The following is a 25946-nucleotide window of genomic DNA, read 5'->3' as shown; positions in this document are numbered from 1 at the left end:
GAAGTAAAACTATCACTATTTGCAGATGATATGATAATATACATGGAGAACCCTAAAAAGTCCACAGAAAAACTCATTAAAATAATAAACCCGTTTTAGTAAAGTAGCAGGATACACAATCAAAACATAAAATCAGTAGCCTTCCTATATGCAAACAATCAATTTGAAGAATAAGAAATTAAGGAAACCATCCCATTTATAATTGAAACAAAAAAAATTGCTGGGAATAAACCTAACAAAGGAGGTGAGTGACCTATACAAAGAAAATTATGAAACATTGGTAAAAGAAATAGAAGATGCAAAGAAATGGAAAGACATCCCCTGCTTGTGGATAGGAAGAATTAACATAAATAAAAGGGTCATCCTACCAAAAGCAATTTTCAGATTCAACACTATTCCAATAAAAATCTCAATGACTTTCTTCAAAGAAAGAGAACAAATATTGATGAAATTCATATGGAGCCACAAAGAACTTCGAATAGCCAAAGCTCTCCTGAATAAAAAGAAGGATAATAGAGGTATCACATGCTCAGACATCAAAATATACTACAAAGCCATAATAATTAAAACAGTATGGTACTGGAACAAAAACAGACACACAGACCAATGGCATCGAATGGAAAACCCAGAAATAAAGCCACACATATCTGGATAACTGATCTTTAAAAAGGAGCAAAGAAGAAACAATGGATCAAGGACAGTTTATTCATAAATGGTGCTAGGAAAACTAGATCACCATATGCAAAAGAATGACTAGACCACTACCTCACACCATGCACAAAACCCAACACAAAATGGATAAAAGAATTGAACATATGACCTGAAACCATAAAATACACAGAAGAAAATATAGGTAAAACATTACATGACATACAACTCTGTAACATCTTTAAAGCCTTATTCCCTAAAACAAAGAAAATGAAGGAATTTTTAAAAACAGCTGGGATTATATCAAACTATAAAGTTTATGTATAGCAAAAGAGACATTAACCAAAACCAAGAGGCACCCCACTGATTGGGAAAAAATGTTTGCACTCCATCCAACTGATAAGGGACTGACCACAAAGATATACAAAGAACTCACATGACTCAATAAGAACAAAGTAAACAATTCAGTCAAAAATGGGCAGAAAGGCTCAAAAGACACAAGTGTTCACAGGCAAATGGACAGCAGGTATATGAAAAAATGTTCAACATTGCTTATAATCAGGGAAATGGCAATCAAAACCACATTGAGATACTATCTTACACCAGTGAGAATGGCACATATTAAAAAAGCTAGTGGGCCTCCCCTGGTGGCGCAGGTAGTTGAGCACCACGCTGTGAAGCTGTCCTAAGCCTCTGCAGCGTGGGTTTGATCCCTGCTAGCTGGCAAGGGTCCCACGTGGCACTACAGCCCTCTCCTGTCATGCCCGCTGCTCCCCTCAGCAGTGTCTTCCATCCTTCTGCCCGTTCTGCTCCCCACTCTGTCTCTGGTGAATCCTCTCACCTGCCCACGCATCTGGCCTGTACCCCGGTTCTTGTATAAATAAATCTTTTAAAAAATAATAAAAATAAAAAAACTAGCAACAACAAATGTTGGTGAGGATGTGGAGAAAAAGGAACTCTCCTACACTGCTGGTGGGAAAGCAAACTGGTCCAAATACTATGGAAAGCTCTGTGAAGTTTCCTTCAACTACTCAAACAGGAGCAACCATATGACCCAGCAATTCCACTGCTAGGAATCTACCCAAAGAACACAAAAACATTAATTTTCAAAAGGATACCTGCAGCACTATTTACAATAGGAAAGATATGGAAACAACCCAAATGCCCCAAAATAGATGACTGGATCAAGAAGACATGGTATATATAAACATGGAATACTATTCAGCAATTAAAAAGATAAACATGTCATTTGCAGCAATACTGATGCTCAGTGAAATAAGCCAGAAGGAAAAAGAGAAATATTAGATGATTTCACTTATAGGAGGAATATAGCAGAATCAAATAAGGGATCAGGAAAAATTAATAATAATTAAACAAAATTAACAGGCAACTATAAATCAGGGACATTCTTCAGGGGCAGGGAAGAAGAGAAATCAAAACAGGGGAGGGAAGAGAACAAAGGAAGGGAACAAGGGACTATGGTACACAGGTGAATTGGTGGTGGAAATTTTACAGGGACTACAACTGAGAGGAGCAAGCAAACATTGTACAAAAATTAACAACGATGTAAAATATATATGTATATTAATAAATAAAAAGATGGGCTCAGTAGATATTTATTTATTTATTTATTTATTTTTTTGTCAGTTTGCATTATTTATTTTTTATTTTTTTTATAATAAATTTTATTTTTATATTCCCCATACAATTGCAACCCCCCCATTCTGAGCCCAATCCCTCCCCTCCCGCCCCCCACCCCCAAAAAGTGTCTCTGGTTCATAGTTTTTTGTTGATTTTGATTTTCACTTTCTTATAGTTATTCATTTTCGTGGTCCCTTATTTAAGTTTTCTAGATTCCTGCTATGAGTGAGACCATCTGGTATTTTTCTTTTTCTTTTTGGCTTATTTCACTAAGCATGATCCCTTCCAGCGCCATCCATGTTGCTGCAAATTGCATGTGTTTATCTTTTTTGAATGCTGAGTAATATTCCATGGTATATATGTACCACATCTTCTTGAGCCAGTCATCTATTTTTGGGCATTTGGGCCGTTTCCAAAGCTTAGCTATTGTAAACAGTGCTGCTATAAACATAGGGGTGCAGGTGCTCTTTGGAATTGATGTTTCTGTGTCCTTTGGGTAAATACCTAGGAGTGGAATTGCTGGATCATATGGAAGCTCTATGTTTAGTAGGTCCAGAAATCTCCACACAGCTCTCCATAGTGGTTGGACCAGTTTGCACTCCCACCAACAGTGCAGGAGAGTTCCTTTTTCTCCACACCCTCGCCAACATTTGTTGTTGCTAGTTTTTTTAATATGTGCCATTCTCACTGGTGTAAGATGGTATCTCATGGTAGTTTTGATTTGCATTTCCCTGATTACAAGTGATGTTGAACATTTTTTTCATATGCCTGTTGGCCAGAGAAGTTTCTTTTTAGCTCTTCTGCCCATTTTTTGACTGGGTTATTTTCTTTGTTGTTGTTGAGTCTCATCAGCTCTTTGCAGATTTTTGATGAAATTCATATGAAATCACAAAAAACCCCGAATTGCCAAAGCTCTCATTCAACAGTAGATATTTATAGGACATTCCACCCAACAAAAAGCTAACTATGTATCCTTCTCAAGAACATTCTTGAGGATAGAGTCCATACTGGGTCACAAAACAAGTAAATTCAAGAAGAGGTCTCCCTGGTGGCGCAGGGGTTAAAGACAGTGCTATCAAGCTATTGCCAGTCACTGCAGCATAAGTTTGATTCCCGGTGAGTGGTCAGCAAGGAGGCTAACCAACATGGCGAAGCAGACCTCTTCTGTCTCTCCTGCTGCTCCCCTCAGCAATGTATTTCCTCAGTCTGCCTGTTCTGTTCCCCGCTCTGTCTTTGGTGGATCTTTTCACCCTCCCGTGCATCTGGCCTGTACCCAGGTTCTTGTATAAAAATAAATAAATCTTAAAAAAAAAGATTCTGATAAGAGATCCATGATATTCTTTTGGGTGTTATCATATATGTGACTACTTGCTTTTTCTGACTGTAATGATTCTCCCTTTATCTTAATTGTTGCTATTTTAATTATAATGTGCCTTGGTCTGCATCTCTTTGGCTTTATTTTGTTTGGAAAGTTTTTTTTTTTTTTTTAAAGATTTATTTTTATTTATTTATTTATACAAGCACTGGGTACAGTCAGAAGCGCGGGAGGGTGAGAGAATTCACCAGAGCCAGAGCGGGGAGCAGAAGAGGCAGAAGGACTGAAGTACACTGCTGAGGGGAGCAGCGGGTGGCAGGAGAGGTCTGCGCGCCATGCGGGACCCTCCTCTGGTGGCCGGGGAGCAGCCGGGGATCGAACCGGCGCTGCAGAGGCTGCGGGCAGCTTCGCAACCCAGCGCTCACCTGCTGCGCCACCGGGGAGGCCCTGTTTGGAAAGTTTTGAACCTTCTGAATCAGGATGTCAGTTTCTTTTCAGTTTGGAGAAGTGGTCACCTATTATACCCTTTTGTAAAAAAAGTTACTGAGGGAACATTGCTTCACAACACTATATAATTTAGGGGAATAGGCTCATACCTTCTCTGATGAGTATCAGCACAGCACACACCCACTCCAATGCATCCATAGACCATAGACCACTGGACACCCTCCCCATTTACTCTACTCCCACTCTCCTTCACCCTCTTATAGCCTCATTTCTGCAGTAATATTTCTAAGGTTTATTTTGGTTTACTTTTGTCAATTCCTATGTTTTATTTCTCTATATTCCACATGTAAGTGAAATTATCTGGTGTTTGTCTTTCTCCTTCTGACTAATTTTACTTAGGATAATCCCCTCCAGTTCCATCCATGTTGTTGCAAATGGCAAGTCCACCCTTAATTAGCTAAGTATTACTCTATTGTGTATATTAATCACATATTCTTAATCAACTATTACTTTGCTGGTCACTTAGGTTGTTTCCATAACTTGGCTATTGTAAATGGTGCTGCAATGAACATAGGAGTGCATCTACACCTTTGAATTAGTGATTTTGTATTCTTCAGATAGATACCTAGTACTGGAATGATGGGATCACATGATATATCTATTTTTAATATTTTGAGAAATCATTTCCATAGGATTGGACCAAGCTACATTCCCATCAACCATGTAGAAGGTTTCTCTCTTTCCACACTCTAGTCAACATTTGTTGTCTCTGGGTTTTTTGATATGGAAACCATTCTCATGTAAGTGAGGTGGTATCTCATTGTAGTTTTGATTTGCATTTCCCTGATGATACATGATGTGTAACTTTTTTTTCATGTGTCTGTTGTCCATCTGTATATCTTCTTTGAAGAAGTGCTATTCAGCTCTTCTGCCCATTTTTGATGGGATATTTGCTTGTTTTTTTTTTTGTTGTTGTTGTTGTTGAATTCTCTGAGTTCTTTAAAGATCTTGGATATGAACCCCTTGTCAGATATATGGTGTTCAAATATTTTCTCATGGGGGGCCTCCCAGTGGCGCAGGGGCTTAAGCACCAGAGCGATCAAATATTTTCTCATGTTTGGCAAGGTGTCTTTTTTCTTTTAATGATAGCTTCTTTTGCTGTATAGAAGCTTTTTAGTTTGATATAGTCCCATTTGTTTATTTTTATACTTTCCTTGCCTTTGGAGTCAAATCCTTGAAGACATCTCTGGATCCAATGTTATAGAGTGTTTTGCATGTTTTTTCTATGTATTTTTATGGTTTCTGATCTTGCTTCAAAGTGTTAAATCCATTTGGATTTAATTACTAATTCATTTTTGTTTATGGTATGAGAAAGTAGTTTATTTTCATTTTTCCTGTATATGGCTGTCCAGTTTTCCCAGCACAATTTGTTAAAGATATTTTCCTTTCTCCACTGTATATCTTTGAATCTTGTTCATAGATTAATTGTCCATTAAATGTGGATTTATTTCTAGTCTTTCAATTCTATTCCATTGGTCTCTATATCTATTTTTATTCCAACAGTTTTTTTTTTATTATTATTACTACAGCCCTCTAGTATATTATGAAGTCTAGGAGAGTAATACCACCATTCCTCTTCTTTATTTTAAAGATGGCTTTGGCTACTCAGGGTGTTTTGTGTTCCCATGTAAATTACAAGTAATGATCTTATATTTCTTTGAAGAATTCCATAATAACTTTGATATGGATTTCACTGGGTCTATATATTGCTTTGGGTAAGAGGGATCCTCAATTCATGTTAATTCTTCCAATTTGTGAGCATGCAATATCATCCCATTTCCTTGTGTCTTATTCTATTTCTTTTAACAGTGTCTTATAATTTTCATTGAATAGAACTTTCCCCTCCTTTGTTGTGTATATTTCAGGGTATTGAGTACTTTTTCTTTTAGTAATTTTGTTTTACAACAATGTATATTATTTAAAGGTATATGCTCATACCCTTCAAGTGTATGTTTATTTAATAGTTTTTGATGCTATTATACATGGGATTTTAAAAATGTCTTTCTCTTTTTGTTTATTAGTTGCATATAAGAGTGGAACAGACTTTTGTATGTTGCTTTTGTAGTCTTTGAGTTTACTATATGTGTTTATTTTGTCTAATAGTTTTTTAGTGGAGTGTTTAGAATTTTCTTAGTATACTATCATGTCATCTGAAAATAATAATCATTTTACTTCTTTTTTAAACTTTGAATTTCTTTGGTATCTTTCTCTTGTTAATTGCTCTAGCTAGGACTTCCAAAGCTGTATTGAGAGGTAGTGGTAAAAGTGAACATCCTTGTCATGCACCTAATCTTAAGAAGAAAATCAGCTATTATTTCTTCAAATAGGATTTCTGCTTCTTTCTCTCTATCTTCTTATGGAACCCCTTATGATATGAATGCTGTTCACTTGATGTTGTCCTATAAATCTTTCTTATGTCATCTTCATTTCTATCAACTCTTTTCTCTTTTTGCTGGTCTTTCTGCTGGTCTTCTATCTGATGGATCCTTTCATTAGTCTCCTTGAGTTTACTGATGAGGTCTTCAACTGTATTTTTGAGTCACTGAATTCTTTATCTCTGTGACTTCTGTTTGGATCTTTTTTATATTTTCTCTATCCTTACTGATTTTCTCATTTTTAAAAATCCATTGTTATTTTAATTTCAAGAGCATCATTAAGACTGTTGCTTTGAAGCCTTCTTCTAGTAGTTTGGTTAATTCTGTTGTACAAGGGATTTTTACCAAGTTTTTATTGGGAAATTGATTTTGATCCATCAGTTGGGATGAATTCCTCAGCCTCCTTATTCTATTTGATGGTCTGTGATTATTTCCATATTTTAAACCAGTCTTATTTCTTTGTTAGCTCTGCTGTGATAGTCTTAAGAATTGTAGGTATGGGTTACTAGCCTAAGATGTTCTTGGATGCTATGCTTTCTGTGCATGCTGTGTTGTACTGTTTGAAAGCATATGACCAATCAGGATGGTTTGAGCTCAAGAGCCAGAATGGGATGTGGTCCAAGAATCCATCTTATAGCCTGGGAGCCACAGATATGTGGGGTTTAGAAGTAGTTTCACTATATTGCCAAGTGTATAAACTCCCTCAATGCTGCTGTTGCTTAAGTCAAGAGAAAGATATGCAATCACCATCTAATCAAAGCTATTCAAGGCAACCCCCTTGAGCTCTCCCAAGAGCCCCAGGCTCTGACCTTTTGCCTTATAGCCTAGTTCTGATCTCAGCAGGTTTTACTGGAAGTGCTTCTTCCCTGAGACTCTTGCATAAGCAAAGTGTCGGGAGTCTGTGGGCTTGGACTGCAAGCAAGTACCTTGGGAATTTTCAGATTGCACAGTAGTTAGGCAATTCAGTTGTCTGTGCAGCCAGAGAGGAAGAAGACTTGTGCTTCTCAGGACTACCAAACTAATCTTCAGTAGACTCAGGCACCATTAGCTTAATGCCCACTCAGCAATCTGTAATTTCTTTGAGATGTGAGCTTATCTCATTAAGGTAAACTAGGAGCTGCTAGAGGTCCTGAAGTCCAGGCAGGTGAGGCGAGTGCCTCTTAGGATTCCCAGAGAAAGCACTCAAGGAAACCCTGGAGTCAAGATCAAGGAGGAGCAGTGCTTTCCAGGAAGCCAAAATAGTAGCCCCAAATAAGTCCACCCCCTGTTCAACTAGAGGTCAGTTTTCTATTTGGGGAGAAGTGATGCTCATCTGCCTCAGTAGATTAGCAGTCAAGAAAGCTTGGGGAGCCTCCCTGGTGGCCTAGGGGTTAAATCTCAGTGCTATCACTGCTGCGGCCTGAGTTTGATCCCTAGTCAGGGAGCTAACCCACAAAGCACAGCAGACCTCTTCTATCTCACCCCACTGTTCCCTTCAGTAGTGTATATCAGTAGCTCTCCCTGTTCTGCTCTCTACTCTGTCTCTGGTGAATGCTCTCTCCTGCCGCATCTCCGGCCTACATCCCAGTTCTTGTATGCATAAATAAATAAAAATAAACCTTTAAAAAAGAAGGAGAAAGCTTGGAAGTCTGGGTGGTGGAGGATCAGGTTACTTTTGCAACTACTAAACTAGCTGTCAACAGCTTAGGTGTGTCAACTCAGCACCTGCTCAGTACTCAGTGTTCCTTATATTAGCAGCCTCTCTCCAGATGTTGTATACTAGTAGCTCAGGGAACTTTGGGGAAGGGAGGAAGGGGTGTCTTTCAGGACCACCAAACTAGCAGTTTGCAAGCGCAGGTGTGGTAGCTTCTTGCCTGCCAGGCTGTTAATTTTCTTTCAGGAAGGTAAAGAATCAGTGCTTGCCTAACTGTGGTGAGCTAGCAGCAGAGAGGAAGCCAAGCCCAAGAGGCTGTAGGGGAGGGCTGGATGTCTTCCAGGACATTTAGCTTGCAGGCAGTAGCCCTAGATGTGTAGGCTTAATTCCCACCCACCCATTCCCACCCACTCTTTGTAGTAGACAGTGCTCACTAGTCTTCAGTGAGTTCAAAATCAAGGGAAGCCCTGGAAGTCCAAGTGAGGGAGCAGTGGGTACTTTTAGGGAGGCTATGTTAGCTGCTAGCAGACTCAGGTGTATCATCCCTGTGCTTATCCAGCAGTTGATGTTCCTTATAATAGGTAGTGCTTTTAGGCTGTAGTATGCAAGCAGTTGAAGGTAAGTTGGGCAAGTTTTGTAGTGAGTGAAGGCTGAACTTCCCATTTCTTCCAAGGGTGAGAAAGCAACCTTTGTTCACCACACAATACTGTGAGAATTTGCAGGATTCAAAGTCAAACCATGGTTCTAGTTTCAGGAGGGCAAAGCGTGTGGGTGTTCTTCAACTCTGTGCGGTAGTTCTAGAAATGTTGTTATAGGACCTCTTGTACCTAGACCTTGTTTGTCTAACCGTCTTACTGTTGAGTCTCCAGGTTGATAGGAATTCCACAAAACTCCAGTAAGTCACTCACTAGTGGAAACATACCCTCCATCTTGTAGAGGTTTTCTGTTTTCAGGAAAGTTCCAGAACCAACTGAAACAAGATGACCATGCAGATGCAAATGTCAGAAGACCTGACCTAAACGTGACCAAGGATGTATTAACATGCTAACACATATACCCCTGGGTGGAGACTTAAGACACTAATTAGTCATGTGAGTTATAAAAAAGTAGGTTTGTGAATGTCCCAGTCCCAGTGTACCCCAGCATAAAACCCACCATGACATTGCATCCTTTTACCTTGATCTGGTAATCAACCTCATAAAATCTGGATACCCACTGCTCTCAGGCTGAGTATGGCTTGGGGTACTTGCCACACTTGTCCTATTGTGTGATCTAAAATCAACATTTCTAGCTTGAAACCCATCACTGACTCATCTTGGCCCTCCTTAGCCTACTCCCTGCTCCACACAAGCAGCCATGGCTATGCATTCTGGCACTGCAGTGTTTGTGGCTCTACCCTCCCTCTCCCAACTCTGTCCACATCATGGGATAACATATTTGGGCTTATATTATCCTGTTATTTTAAAATATTTCCTCAAATATTTTTAATCTATTATGTTTTATAGAATAATGTTTTACTATTTATTGAATAAAATTTTTTTAATGAGTAGGCATTTTTTCTCTTTCCTAGAGTTAGCTTTCTTAAATTTTCTACATGTGATTTTGGAGGGCTGCACAACGAAGATGCTCATGAGATGAAGGAAAAAACTTAATCTTACTCTTCTGGAATGGCAAACAATTCTGTTTCTACCTAATAAAATGTTTATGATTTCATTATTTTTTTTTTACAAAAATGAAGAATGATGTAGAATATATACACAAAATTAAAAGCAATAAAAAACTATTATTTCATTTTTATACTTCAATGACCTTAGACTTTCAAAACTAACCACTGCAACTGGACAATACTACATAATAACCTGTGGTTAAGCCTCCTAGTCTCTCTCTGAGTTACTTAGTATCCATTCCTCCCTCACTCCTAACCCTCCCCACTTACCTGCTATCTGTACCCTGGATTCCACTCCTTGTTTCTCTTCATTTTGCTGTATGGAAATTGATATGATTCCAGAATTTTCCTTGACTATAAAGGCGGTCTCCACATCAAACAAGCCATGCACATCTGTGTTCACTTTCAAGTCTGAGGGTAAATCATGTCCCTTTGGACTTTTCCACTTCACTGTGGGTTCAGGGAACCAGCCTGAGGACTTGCACAGCAGCTGGATGTCTCCACCAACATAGTCCATGAAAGAAATGAGAAGAGCTGAGCCAGGTGCTGGGAAGAAAACAGGGAAATGTTGTAAGCAAAGATCATATTTAATGGCTACAGGTATTCTGAGCTGAATTCATGAAACTCATAGATATACTACCCCCTACCAGCCTCCCCTCTTCATTCTTTCTTTCATATATATATACAGTTATAAAAGTGCTATAAGCCCTTTTAGATAACATGATTTTAACACCTATGGAGAGTGTAATTATCAGGGAAGTCACATCTTAAAGGTGTCATTTGCACCCTATAGTGAGATAAATAGGAGATTTATATGTGGAAGAGTTAAGGATAGGAAGAAGAATGCTAAATGTAAGGTTCTATAGATCACCTAGTGTAGAAAACAAGCACATCATGATGTGTTTAAGGACAGATAGTATGGACTGAATGACAGTGACAAGACAACTGTCTGGAAGGCAGGAATGCAGGGTCTCATCAGTAATTTCATTGGCTAACACCTTAACATTGTGCTTTCCAACCTCTAGAATTGTCAGAAATAATTTCTGTTGCTAATCCACCCAATCAATGGTATTTTTAATAGCAGATTTAGCAGACTAAGACAACATATTAGCTGAGTATTTAGTATTCTGGACTGTGATGATCAAGAAGGGATATAAGGTATGAGAAAGGACATTAGGAAGTGTAGAGGCAGACCATTAAGTGAATGACTTAATTCACGGAATGCAGACTATTACACAGAGGCAGTATAACACTGAAGGTCTCTTTACTGACTTTCAGCCAGTGAGTTTAACCAGACATGCAGATAAGAGAATTTTCCAAAGAATGCCCAATATGCTACCACTGAATTTATTCAGGTGAGGGGAAAGAAGGGAAGAAGATGAGAAAGTGTATGATAAAGGGAATACCAGCAACAGAAGGTATTTCAGTGTTTGATTCTAAAGCCTTAAGTGGAGACTGAGGAATGCGTAGCTTGACCTTTTAACTTATTACTTGGGAAATAAATTAGTGAATCCTACATTGGTGATATTAATTTGATGATTTATTTTTGTGGCCAATCTCCCAACTCCAAAAGAAAAATTCCCTCCATATGTTATATTCTGATATTCCTGAAAATCTAGATTAGTGCACAAAGTCTAATAAATGATTGTTGAGTGAATAAATAAAAGACGGGATGATGGTATCAGCACTACAGAAAGGGGTTCAGATAACATGTTGTAGAAATATGTTTCCCTGATAATCTCCCTAATTTAAATTATAAACCCTGGAAATATTAAAGAGGCAAATCTAGGAGAACTTTAAAATGGATTAACTAGGGATCCAGGAATGAAAGAAAAACACAGCAACAGAAAATCTTATAGGGCCTCCCCGGTGGCGCAGCGGTTGAGCGCTGGGTTGTGAGGCTGCCTGCAGCCTCTGCAGCGCCGGTTCGATCCCTGGCCACTGGGTGAGGGTCCCACATGGCACACAGACCTCTCCTGCCGCCCGCTGCTCCCCTCAGCAGTGTACTTTGTCAGTCTGCCTGCTCTGCTCTCCGCTCTGACTCTGGTGAATTCTCTTGCCCTCCCATGCTTCTGGCTGTACCCAGTGCTTGTATAAATAAATAAATAAATAAATAAATAAATAAATAAATAAATTTAAAAAAAAAAAAAGAAAATCTTATAATCTACTCTCCAACATAGTAACAAAAGGCTCTCCAGTGAAACTTAGCTTCCTAGATCACTGACAATTCCAGTGGTATCTGAGATGCCCAGAGCAACCTAAAAAATGATTGAGCAGGAGACCCACTGACAAAATGCTAGGTAAAAAGTTCTTTGTATCTATTGGTCAGTCTCCCCTCTCTTACCAAGAGATATTATGGAGTCTGACTTTGGGGAGAACCTTCTATTCAAACAGGTAGCACTATAAAAAATCAATGATATCCTTAGCATCACCAAATAAACCAAGCATATCAAATATAAAGTAAAGACTGTAAAAATTAAATTGTCCTTGGAGCACAACTAGCAAAACAGACCAGGGTCCCTAGTGCTAGGCTTAAAAAATATGATGGGGGGCCTCCCCTGGTGGCGCAGCGGTGGAGCGCTGGGCTGTGAAGCTGCCCGCAGCCTCTGCAGCACTGGTTCGATCCCCGGCCGCCAGTGAGGGTCCCACATGGAAAGCAGACCTCTCCTGCCACACCCACTGCTCCCCTCATCAGTGTATTTCGTCAGTCTGCCTGTTCTGTTCCCTGCTCTGGCTCTGGTGAATTCTCTCACCCTCCTGCACTTCTGACTGTATCCAGTGCTCAAATAAATAAATAAATAAATAAATCTTTAAAAATATATATGATGGGAATTTTATGGGGACTATACACAAGATGAAAATGCATACATTGTGCAAAAATGAAAAGTGATGTTAAAACTATAGAAAATTTAAAAATTAAAAAAATAAGAGAGGTATGAGAAAAAAATATAATGGCTTAGTAAAATAGAAAATTTAAAGGGCATCTAGAGTCTCTTAACATAATAGATAAATTGTTTAAGATTCAATTAAAAGTTACCCACCATATGAAGAACCAGCAAAATATTACTTGACATATGAAAAATTGATCTATTAACTTATGCCAACACTGAGGTAAATCTGTGTTGGAATTATTTGATAATTAATTATAATTAAAATGTGTCAATAGTGTCCAGAATGTGTCAGGAACCCACCAAGACTGTGTGGAACTAGGAAAGGGCTGTCCCCACAGCGAGAGGTGAGCTGAAGCCCCCCACAAGTAAGGCTCTGCCTGGAAGAGTTGGAGCCCAGAGCAGGAGCTGGTGTTTTGGAGCCTGCAGGCGATCCAGAAATACAGAAGGAGAAGATTTTCTGGGACAGAGACCATTAACATATCCATAGTACCACTACCCTACTGGACTTCTGGCATAACAGTATTGGACTCAATTGGACCACCAGTTTCTGACATTCCAGAAAGAGCACAACAAAGAGATGCCAGCCAGTACCAGTGACACAGTGTCCCAATGCATAGGACAAATTAGAAAATAAGCAGCAGGGAGAAGAAAAATTACAAACAACCAAGCAAGTCCCCAGGGAAAAGACACACCACAAAGAGACAATCAAACACCAGACTACAACATCATGACTTAGAGGAACTCATGAGTCTTCCTGATAGAGAATTTAAAGTTGCCATAACTAAAAAACTGAAAAAGTCAAAAATGATATGGGAAAAATAATCAACAATAAGGGAAAAATAATCAGTGACTGAAAGAATGAAATTGAGTCCCTAAAGAGGGAAATGAAAGAAATGCAAGAGTTCCAAGGATTAATGGAAGAGCTAAAGAACTCTGAGAAAAGCAATAAGAGAAGAATAGATGAAATGGAAGAATGAATAAGTACTCTTAAAGACACAGAAATAAAAAGAACAAAATACTTGATGGGCTCAGCACTAATGTAGAGCGGACAGAAGATAAAATCAGTGAACTTGAGAATAGGTTAATGGAACTTACTAAACCTGAACAGCAGAAAGAAAATAATTATTTGAAAGGATGCACCCCTAAGTTGTAAAAGAATTGTCAACAGGAAATCCACTAACTGGAAAAATGACTTGTCAAAAATAAAGGACAAATGAAGACATTTTTGCATGAAGGAAAGCTAGAGAATTTGTTGCTTTCCAACCTAGCTTTAAAATAGCTAAAGAAAATTCAACAGAGAAAATGATAAAATCTTAGAATGTCAGGAAGGAAAAAAATATAATGAATAGAAAAATAAACTAGCTTATCATCATGAGCTTTGAATTGAAAAATGTTGTAACATTATTGATGTGGCTTTCAATGCAATGTAATTTCACAAGTGGGGAGGGAAAAGATATCTGAGTAAGGTTTCCATGATGAAAAACAACAGGCTTACCAAATAATTATTATATAAATGGTGATATAAATGAAAGTGGGGAATTGAAGGAGGGCCCTTGAAGCAGGGCTCCATAGGTTATGCCCAGCCCTGCTGAGAGACATGTAGTTTGCCTTTGGCCAAATTGAGACTGGTTCTAGCCATGGTTCCTTGGAGTCCTCTAGTACAGGAGTCTGCCCTGACATCAATGAAGGTCCAGTCTTTTTCTCTTTTATATCAGGCTCCAGGATCTTGAAAATGGACATATTTGATTTGGAACTTGACCAGCACTAATCAAATGGCTGGAATTGGTACCTCCCCAGATCCTATTGGTGAATTATAAAGTCCAACCTGTTTCTGAGGGTTCAGTTATGCAAATAGCTGGAATTGTATGTGGACCAATCTGATTGGAGCTCCCATAGGTGCCAATCAACTAAAGGGACCAGTCAGGTCATCAGATTCATCCAGAAAACCTTTGTTGAGTTGTAACACTGAACCCTGTCTGTTGGCACCATGCATTCTCAAACAGATGTCTGACTCTATCTCTAAATGCCCATTTAGCATTGCCTGCTAAATGTTTGTTGGCCCTATGCTAGATGTCCCTTAAAGAGCTGTTTGACATTGGCTTTATGCCTAACATAACTATAACACTGGTCTTTTCCTCTGTAATGTCTAACACCACCCCTCTTGTTATTGCCCTTGTTGAGATGAGAGACAAAATTATTTCTTCTTTTTCTTATTTTGTTGTGGACCCGGATTGCTATTATTCCCCTCTTAGTACTGCTTCGGCTCTATGTTCTGGAAGGTTGTGTCTTCAATCTGGTGCTGTCCAATCTGGTTTTCAGTGTTGCACAACCTGATCTTTGGATTGCTATTGCTGACTACTATGATGACACTTCTGCAGAGAACTTCACAAAGATCTTTGTAGAGAACTTCATAAAGACCTTTAAACCATTGCTATTGCTTCTGTACCTGCCTCTGACACTTTCCTTTTCCCCAATCTCGCTCTCTCTCCTTTGTAAATAAACACTTTTATTGTTGAACCCTGAGCCTGAGTCATGTCCTACAATTGCAGTTGTAGCACATGAGTGAGATCCCACCAACCATGACATTGGCTCCCTCAGGTCTTGCACAGTTACAGTATGTAAATAATCACTTTAAATGTTAACAGACTATACCCATCATTTAAAAGACAGAGTATCTGGTTGGCTTAAGAAACAGAATCAAACCTTCTACTGTCTCCAGGAGACACACTTAAGTCCCAAAGATAAACACAAGCTCAAGGAAAAAGTTTGGAAAAATAATCTCACAGGAGAATGAGAACCAAAAAAAGGCAAGTACAGCCATATTTGCATCAAACGAAATAGTTGTTGAGTTAAAAAACAGGGAACAAGAGATAGGAATAGACATTATGTAATGATTACAGGAACAATACATCAGGAGGACATAACAATCATCAACATATACTCACTAAATTAAGGAGCACCAAAATATACTAGGCAACTATTATCATCCCAGAAAAAAAAAAAAACACTAAAAGAATACATTTGTTGCAGGGGAATTCAAAACCCCATTGTCACCAATGAAGAAATCAATAAGACAAAAAAAAAAATGAATAGGGACATAATAGCTTTAAACAAAGAATTAGAGCACAAGGACCTAATGGACAACTATAGGACCCTGCACACACACACACACACACACACACACACACCCAAAAAATAAAAAAACAGAATACACACTTTTCTCAAGTACACATGGGATATTCTGAAGGATTGGTCACTTATTGGGCCACAATACAAACATCAAAATTCATTGATATTGAAATTATACCACATATAATAGCTTTTTGGACAATAAGGTTACCAAATTATAAATCAACTGAAGAAGAAAGGAGGAGATCCTCTAATATCATGAGACTGAGCAACACACAAGTGAAAGACCAATGGGGTCAATGAGAAAATCAAAGAGGAATTTTTTTTTAAACTCAAAAAATAACAATAAAGACACCACCTTCCAGAACACAGGGCCAAAGCAGTACTAAGAGGGGAATAATAGCAATCCAGGGCCACAACAAAACAAGAAAATGAAGAAATAATTTTGTCTCTCATCTCAAGGAACTAGAACAAGAAAAAAAATCCCAAAAGCCAGTAGAAGAAAAAATTAATAACAAATAGAACACAAATAAATGAAATAGAAATTAAAAAAAGAGCCCACAAGATCAATGAAACCAAAAGCTTGTTCTTTGAAAATATTAAACAAAATAGATAAACCTCTACATAGGCCACTGAGAAAAAAAGGGAAAAAGCTCACATAAATAGAATCAGAAATGAAGTAGAAATTACAAAATCTACTGCAGAAATTCTGGGGACTCAATCTAAGAGGGTGGGGGGAAGCAAATATTGTCTAAAAATGTAAAAATGATAAATGTTAAAATAAAAAAATGAAAAAAAGAAACAAAGAAAACAGATTATTAATCACATAGCGTTTGCATGTAGCCTAAAAAAAGAAATTCAGTGAATAATATTACTGTGAACATTTATATGCAAACAAGTTCAACAACCTAGATGAAATGGACAAATTTGTAGTATTAAACAATTACCCAAGACTCAATAGAGCAGAAAAATAAAACATGAGCAAACCAATCATAAACAAGGAAACTAAAACACAAAACAAATATCTCCCAAAAATCAAAAGTCCCAGAGCATTTATTCATCACAAGCAAGTTCTATCAAACTTTCAGGAAAGAACTAATACTTACCCTGGTCAAACAATTTCAAAAATTGAAAGAGAAGGAATACTTCCAAACATATTTTATGAGGTCCAAAATACACTAATACCAAAACCAAACAAAGACAACACGCAAAAAGAAAACTATGGACCAAATCTCCCTAATGACCACTGGTGCTAAAGTATTCAATAAAATTTTAGCAAACTAAATCCAGCATTAAAAGGATTATACCTCATGACTAAATGGGATTTATGCCAAGTACACAAAGATCACTGATCATCCAAAAATCAACCAATAAGATACACCACATCAAAAAGGAAAATAAAAATCATAGGGCCCAATCAGTAGATGTCTAGAAATAATTTGATAAGATTCAGCACCTATTTATGATGAAAGCACTTGAAAAACTGGGGATAATGGGAGATATCATAACATAATAAAAGCTACATGTGACAAACCCACAGCTAGCATAGTTCTAAATAATGAAAAACTCAAAGCATTTCCACTAAGATTTAGTACAAGACAAGAATGTCCATTCTCACTACAACTATTTAACATAGTATTGGCAAGAGAAAGATAAAATAATCCCACTTGGGATAGAATAAGCAAAGCTATCATTATTTTGCAGATGATATGATTATATGGAAAACCTTAATAACTCCATGGAAAAACTAATGGAAACTATAAAGCAGTTCAGTAAAGTGGGAAGATACAAAATCAAAACACAAAAGTCAGTGCCTTCCTATACAAAAATAATGAACTAGAAGAAGAAATTAAGAAAGCCAATCTCTCTCTCTCTCTCTCTCTCTCTCTCTCTCGCTCTCTCTCTCTCTCTCTCGCTCACACACACACACACACACACACACACACACACACACACACACAAATAAATACCAGGAATAAATCTAACAAAGAAGGTGAAGGACCTACACAAGGAAAACTATAAAGCATTGTTAATAGAAATAGAAGTAGGCATGAAGACATGGAAGTTATTCCATGATCATGCATTGGAAGAATCAACATTGTCAAACTGACCAACCTACCCAAATCAATTTACAGATTCAATGCAATCCCAATAAAAATTTCAATGACATTAATCAAAGGAGTGGAATAAATATAACTGAAATTCATATGGAATCATAAGTGGCCTCGAATAGCTGAAATTCTAAAGGGAGGAAATTGTATATTACATTTTCAGACTATATTATAAAGCCATAACAATAAAAACAGCTTGGTACTGGTATAACAATAGACATATAGACCAATGGAACAGAACTGAAAACCTAGAAATAAAACCATACATATATGGACAGCTAATCTATGACAATGGAGCAAAAAAAGTAAATTGGAAGAAGGAAAGCCTCTTCAATAAATGGTGTTTGGAAAATTGGACTGACACATGTAAAAGAATGAAATTTAACCACTACCTTACACCATACATGAAAATTAATTCAAAATAGACAACAACTTGAATGTAAGACCTGAAACCACAAAATACATAGAAGGATATATAGTCAAAAACCTCCAGAACATAAGCTTCTCAGATATCTTTGTGGATCATAGCCTTCAAGAAGAAATACAAAGGAGAATATAAACAATCTGGACTATATCAAACTAAAAAGCTTCCCAGTGGAAGAGACTATAACCAAAAAGAAGAAATGCAACACTGAATGGGAGAAAGTATTTTCACAAAATACATCTGATGAGGTGCTGCTTCAATGACCGACAAATAACTCATTCAACTCAGCAAAACGAAAACAGACAACCCAATCAAAAAATAGACAGAAAAGCTAAATAAGCATTTCTCCAAAAAGACATAGAGATCACCATCAGACACATGAAAAAAAATGTTTAACATAAGTTATTATCAGAAAAATGAAAATAAAACCACATGAGATATCATGTGGTTCACAGTAGTGAGAATGACCTATATTTAAAAAATCAGAAACAATAAGTGCTGGCAAGGGTGCAGGAAAAAAGAAACCCTCTCACATTCTAAGTGAGAATGTATACTGGTCCAGGCCCTGTGGAAAGCCCTGTGGAGGTTCTCAAAAACTGAAAATGGATCTGCCAGATGATCCAGCAATTCCACTCCATGATATCAACCCAAAGAACACAATTCAAAAGGAAATATGCCTTTCTGTGTTCATGTCACACTATTTGCAGTAGTCCAGATATGGAAACAAATTAAGTGCCCAAATAATATGTGTGGATCAAGAAGCGGCTTATCTTCACAATTAGAATACTACACAGCAATCAAAATTGATAAGCATTCCATTTGTGGCAACATAAAATGAGATGGAATGGATTATGCTAAGCAAAATTAGCCAGGAGAAAGGTAAATAAATACCTTACATGTAGAATACAGAGAAATATTTTTTTTAAGAAATCAAAGACAAACATTAAAACCAATAGTTAAAAGTTGAACACATAGATATGGAGCATCAGAGGATGCAGGGCAGAGAAAGAACTGAGAATGAGAGGGAAGGAATAGCACAAAGCAGTATGATGAGTGACTATGGGTGTTTGGTTTTGGGAGAGCAATAATGACCACACCTGATGGGAGAAATCCTTTGTTGTCAATATAAAAATAGTGTTGTTATACAATGGTATTTCATTATGTAAAAATAAATTCTAGAAAAAATTGTGGAAGCAGAATTGACTAAATGTGATATTGAATTAGTAATCTGGAATATTATGATTAACAAAGTACCCAAGTGGAAGAAGAAAGAGAAAGAAAAAATGAAGAAGCATTCAAAGAATTGCAAAACTCTTTTAGTAGGACATTGAACATATAATACTTATCCCAGAAAAGAAAGAGAAAGGAGAATAAAGAATTTAGTCAAAGAAATAATAGAGGAAAACCTCCCAAAGGAAGGAACTAATATACAAGTTCATGAAAACAAAAAGAAAACCTGGTTATCTAAATGTAATGAGACCTACACTAAAAAACAAAGCAGTGAAACAGCAAGGAGCTCAAGAAAAAGAAAGAATATTCCATGGTATATATGTACCACATCTTCTTGATCCAGTCATCTATTTTTGGGCATTTGGGCTGTTTCTAAAGCTTAGCTATTGTAAACAGTGCTGCTATAAACATAGGGGTGCAGGTATTCTTTGGAATTGATGTTTCTGTGTCCTTTGGCTAAATACCTAGGAGTGGAATTGCTGGATCATATGGAAGCTCTATGTTTAGTAGGTCCAGAAATCTCCACACAGCTCTCCATAGTGGTTGGACCAGTTTGCACTCCCACCAACAGTGCAGAAGAGTTCCTTTTTCTCCACACCCTCGCCAACATTTGTTGTTGCTAGTTTTTTTAATATGTGCCATTCTCACTGGTGTAAGATGGTATCTCATTGTAGTTTTGATTTGCATTTCCCTGATTACAAGTGATGTTGAACATTTTTTCATATGCCTGTTGGCCATTTGCATTTCTTCTCCAGAGAAGTTTCTTTTTAGCTCTTTGCCCATTTTTTGACTGGATTATTTTCTTTGTTGTTGTTGAGCATTCAAAAAAGATAAACACATGCAATTTGCAGCAACATGGATGGCGCTGGAAGGGATCATGCTCAGCGAAATAAGCCAGAAAGAAAAAGAAAAATACCAGATGGTCTCACTCATAGCAGGAATCTAGAAAACTTAAATAAGGGACCAGGAAAATGAATAACTATAAGAAAGTGAAAATCGAAATCAACAAAAAACTATGAATCAGAGACACTTTTTGGGCGATGGGGGGGCAGGAGGGGAGGGATTGGGGTCAGATTGGGGGGGTTGAAATTGTATGGGGAATATAAAAATAAAATTTATTATTTAAAAAAATTAAAAAAAATAAAAGCTCTCTATGAAAAAAAAAAAAGAAAAAGAAAGAATATTGATAGAGACTATGAGAAAAAGTAGGTAACACTTAAATCTACTACCATTAAGCTTGCTTCTCAGAAGAAACCCTACATGAAAAGAGAGAATGGAATGACATATTCAAAATTCTCAAAGATTAAAATGGCCTGCCAATAATAAATATCCTGCCAGACTCCAACTCCTTTAGATACGAGGGATAAATGATAGCCTTCCTACCGAAACAAAAATTTAAGGACTTTGAAAACACCACATCTCCCCTACAAGAAATGCTGAAAGGAGCCCTCAAATATAAGTTAAAAAGGAGAAAAATTCAGTAAAAATTAAACAAATCGACAGATAGAACCAGAAAGCAAAACACAAAATGGCCTTAGCAAATTCTCAAATATCAATAATAGCAGTAATCAGTCAAATCAATCAATCAAAAAATATAAAGTGACTAGTTGGACCAGAAAATGGAACCTTAATTCTCAAAGAGACCACATGTGGGTCACAAAGCAAGTGTCAATAAATACACAAAGATTGAAATCATATCAAGAAATTCTCTAGGGCCTCCCTGGTGGCAAAGAGGTTAAGCACAGCACTGTGAAGCTATCGCCAGCCTCTGCAGCACAAGTTTAATCCCTGGCTGGTCAGGGAGCTACCCACATGGTGCAGCAGACCTCTCCTGTCTCTCCCACTTCTTCCCTCAGCAGTGTATTTCAGTCAGACTGCCTGTTCTGTTCCCCACTCTGTCTCTGGTGACTCCTCTCACCCCCCGCACCTCTGGCCTGTGCTCCAGTTCTTGTATGCATAAATAAATAAATCTTTAAAAAAATAAATTCTCTAATAACAGTGGTACCAAACTAAAAATCAACCACAAAATGGAAGTGGGAAAAACGTCAAAACTGTGAAGACTAAACATAATATTGAATGACCATAGGGTAAATGAGGAAAACAAATGAGAAATTATTAAGTACCTGAACACAAAAGTAGATGAAAACATGATTTACCAGAACATAATAAATATAGCAATAGCTGAACTAAAAGGAAAATATATAGCAATACAGAACTTCATTAAGAAACAAGAAATATCACAAATAATCTAACCATACATACATATTAAGAAAATAAAATAAGAGGAAAATGAAACACCAATAGAAGGAAAAAATTTTATTTACTTAATAAAAATTAGAAAAGAAATATTTAAAATAGAAATCAAAACCAGTCCAAGAAAGCAATGACATGAAAATCTGACTCCTTGAAAAAAATAAAGTAGACAAACTTCTTCTTAAATTCCCAAAGAAAAAAGGTAGAAATTCTAGTAAATGAAGTTAGAAAAAAAAGTCTGTTGAATTCCTATGTGCGAGTAATAACTAAAAGAGAGAGTAAGAAAGAAAACAATCCCACCATCATATAAACTATGAAACACTTAGGAATAATCTTAATAAAATTTCAGTCACTGATACTTTGTTTACAAAAGACCCATTTAAAACCAAAAGACAAAAATAAACTAAAAATAATAGGTTGGAATAAGATCATACATGCTAGTAAATGAAATAGTAAGCAGGAACTGTTATTCTCATATCAGATAAGCTAGATTTTGAACTTAAAAGGGTAATCAGGGATAAAGATGGACACTATATAATGAACAAGGGAAAAATTCACAAGAAGATATACTGATTTTATATGTAACTTGCATTAATATTTATGCTCATTACATAGCAGTATCTAGTTATATAAAGCAACTATTAATATATGTAAAACAAAAGCTATGAATTCACCACAAAAGGAATCCTGTAACAAACCAAGACATGTGGAGACAAAACAAAAAATGGGTCAATGGATAAATGAAAAATAAGATAAAAAGTATGTAGAGACTAAAGAAAAATGAAGAGACAAGCTATCACTCCTATGGAATGATTCATAAGCAGTGCTATGTAGGACATTCATAGCAATGCACATGAAAAAAACAAAGATCTCAATTTAATAATATAACTGCAACTGAGGATGCTAAAAAAGAAAAGAGCATCTAAAATCCACTAAAAGGAAAGAAATGAAAGTTTGAGCAGAAATAAAGGAAATAGAAAACAAAAAGACAGTGCAAGATAAAACCTAGAGTTATTTCTCTGAAAAACTAAACAAAAATTGACAAGTCATTAGCTAGGCCTATGAATTAAAGAAGAGAGAAAACTCAGATTAATAGAATCAAAAATTAAAAAGGTGAAAATACAACAGATGTGGCATAAATTCACAGGAACATAAGATCCTACTACAAAAATCTCTATGTGAACAAGTTGAAAATGAAGAAGAAATGAACAAATGCTTTAACTCACACAACCTCTCAAGATTGAAACATGATGAAATAGACAGCTGAAAAACAGTCCATTTCCAAGTGTTGAAATTAAAACAGTAATAAAAGTCTCCCTGAAAATGAAAGTCTCCCTGAGAATAAAAGCCCATGACCAGATGGCTTCTCCAGTGAATTCTACCAAAAGTTCAAAGAAGAGCTAATACCTAGCCTACTCAAACTCTTCAAAAAAAGAAAAAAAATCAGAGGGAGGAAAACTCCCCAACATAGTCTATGAGGGGCACATTACCCTGATCCAAAAACTAAGCAAAAATAGTACAAAAAATAAAATTATAGACCAATATCTCTGATGAACATAGATGCAAAAATCCTCAGCAAAATCCTATCAAAACGAATATAGCAATATATCAAGAGAGAGATCCACCATGAGCAAGTAGGCCTCATCTCAGCAATGCAACCCTGTTTATACAAACATAAAACAAATGTCACCCACCAGCTCAGTAAAAAGGAAGACAAAATCACATGATCATCTCAATAGATGCTAAAAAGCATTTGACAAGATGCACTATCCATTTATGATAAAAGTCCTCAAAGAAGGGAATAAATGGAACTTATGTAAACATTATAAAAGCTATGTATGACAAACACATGGCAAACATCACACTCCATGGTGAAAAGATAAAAGCTAAGACCACTAAGATCAAGAGTGAGACAGGGATGTCCACTAACATGACTCTTGTTCAATATAGTTTAGGAATTCTAGCTGAAGCAATTAGCAAAAGAAATACAAAAAGGGAATACAAATTAGAAAAGAAGCTATACTGTCACTATTTGCAGGTGACATGTTAATATTCTTAGAGAAACCAAAAGGCTCTACAAAAAAAAAAAAACTTAAAAAAAATAAACAAATACAATAAAATGGCAGGATAGAAAATCAATACACAAAAATCAGTGGCATTTATATATGCCAAAAAATATTAGATGAAAAGAAAGTGATTTTAAAAAATGATGCAATCAATTATTAAAATACATACAGGAACCTAAATACACATTGGTGAGTGAATAAAACCAATCTGAAAGACCAATCAGAAACCAATCTGAAAAACTGATTCCCAGTATATGACAATTCTGGAAAAGGCAAAACTCCATAGATCAATGGTTGAGCAAATAAAGATTTTTTAAAACCCTCAATGTATTTTTATTACACAACCCAGCAATTGCACTCCTGAGTGTTTATCCTAGAGAAATGGAAATTTATATCCACAAATGTGTTTATAAATGCCTTATTCAATAAAAGAGAAAAAACTGGAAATTTAAAACATACTTCAATGGCCTCTGACACATCTACACCATGAATAATACTCTGCAATAAAAAGGAATAAATTATAGATACAGGCAACTCAAGGGCATGATGTTGAGTGGAAAAGTGAATGCTAAAATATCACATACTGTGTAATACTACTAATGTGAACATATGAGAAGAGAAAAAAATTTAGAAATGGAGAAAAGATTAAGGGTTGAAGGGGTTGGGGAGGTTGGTGGGTAAAGAAGGTCAAAGTAAGTATAGAAAGGAAGTAGAGGGAGACCTTTGAGATTATTGGATAGATCTGTATCTTGGTGTTGTGGTTGTTATATACACAAGAGCAAAATAATAGTGTAGGATCTTGTTTAGCAATTAAGTAACCTCAGATTTTTTTCAAAAAGCTACATTTTAAACAAACTGTTAAAAACATTCCCAATGGTTTTACAAGATTAACTAAGTATAAAATAAGTAACTGACCTGACACTTGCATCTCCCAGATGGCCTCCTGGTCATGAGTGTGGGAACTGAACCAGCATCCATAGAGACCAACATCTGAGAGAGTTACCTTCTTCAGCCTCAGGGAGACATGCCCATCCTCTAAGAAGTTCTTCACCAACTCAGTTCTTCCTTGATATTCTGGCAACTGCATATAGGGCTCATCATTCCCATCCCTGTAGAGGTGGACCACAGCAGAGACATGATCCTTGAAGAAGCGCACTTCCATGGCCTCTGCGCTTGTCTCAGGAGATAGAAAGCAGGAGAACACTGCATCCTCCCCCACTGAGACCTGGACAGTCTTGTCAGGTCCAATTACCTGCCACTGACCTGTGGGAGGAAACACATTAGATAAATCAGCAAGTGCTCATTGGTGTGTCCTGCTCAGGGATGGATGGACTAGTAACATGTGTTTGGTGGTGGTGGGACTTCATCAAAAGCTCCTAGTATCTTGCATCTGTGTATCATTTTTTCCTTAGAATAAATTGTTCTTATCTTCATTTTGAAGTTTTTTATCATTTTGTTTCAAGTGTGATAACTTGTTTTCTGTGATTCTCCCCTACATGACATCAGGTCCTCGGGGGCAGGGTCTGTCTGACTTAGTCAGTATGGCATCCCTCGTTTCCAGCGTGGGAACCAGCAAAGAATGTGAACTCCACAATAATGGTTCCACCATGAGTGGTTGGGCACCATTTCCTTTCCCCACTTGCTCATTTGCTTAATGATAATTTCAGTAATTTTAGTGGGATAGATCACATTAGATAAATTCAAGCATATTAACTTATGATATGTGAATATACACATATAGGGAGGGAGAATATATGAGCATCACAAAGTGTTCTCTGTGTGAATTTTCAAGCAAGTGAATATTTTTATTTGAGTGCAAATTACTTCTTTCTTTAAGTGTTTTATAAATTTTTCTGAAATATTTTTTTATTATGCATTGATTCCTGCTCCACCCTATCTCTGAGCCCTCCCACATGGGATGAGCATGTGCTGACAACTTCACACAGGAACCTGGTCTCTGCCTTCCGTTGAGTACTTCTGGTACCTTAGGAACCCGCTCAGCCTGTTTCACGGCAGCCCAAAGTGTTGAGATTTGTATAGTCTTGAAGACACATCAC

The 25946-nt window shown here is 36.9% G+C and overlaps 1 protein-coding gene across 1 annotated transcript in view; it reads right to left on the bottom strand.

Annotated features, from left to right (window-relative positions):
• BTNL8 (butyrophilin like 8) overlaps positions 1-25946 on the bottom strand; it is a 38616-nt gene that overhangs the window by 9957 nt on the left and 2713 nt on the right. The window contains exons 2-3 of the mRNA XM_037499619.1: positions 24805-25152; positions 10056-10331 (exon numbers count right to left, since the gene is read on the bottom strand). Of these exons, the coding sequence (XP_037355516.1) occupies positions 10056-10331; positions 24805-25152 (624 nt within the window). The remainder of the gene's footprint in view (positions 1-10055; positions 10332-24804; positions 25153-25946) is intronic.

This window comes from Talpa occidentalis, unplaced genomic scaffold, assembly GCF_014898055.3.
Source record: "Talpa occidentalis isolate TD23 unplaced genomic scaffold, MPIMG_talOcc4v2.1 talOcc4.9, whole genome shotgun sequence".
NCBI lineage: Eukaryota > Metazoa > Chordata > Mammalia > Eulipotyphla > Talpidae > Talpa > Talpa occidentalis.
Note: the sequence above shows the minus strand (reverse complement) of the source record. Positions and strands in the feature narration are given on the sequence as shown.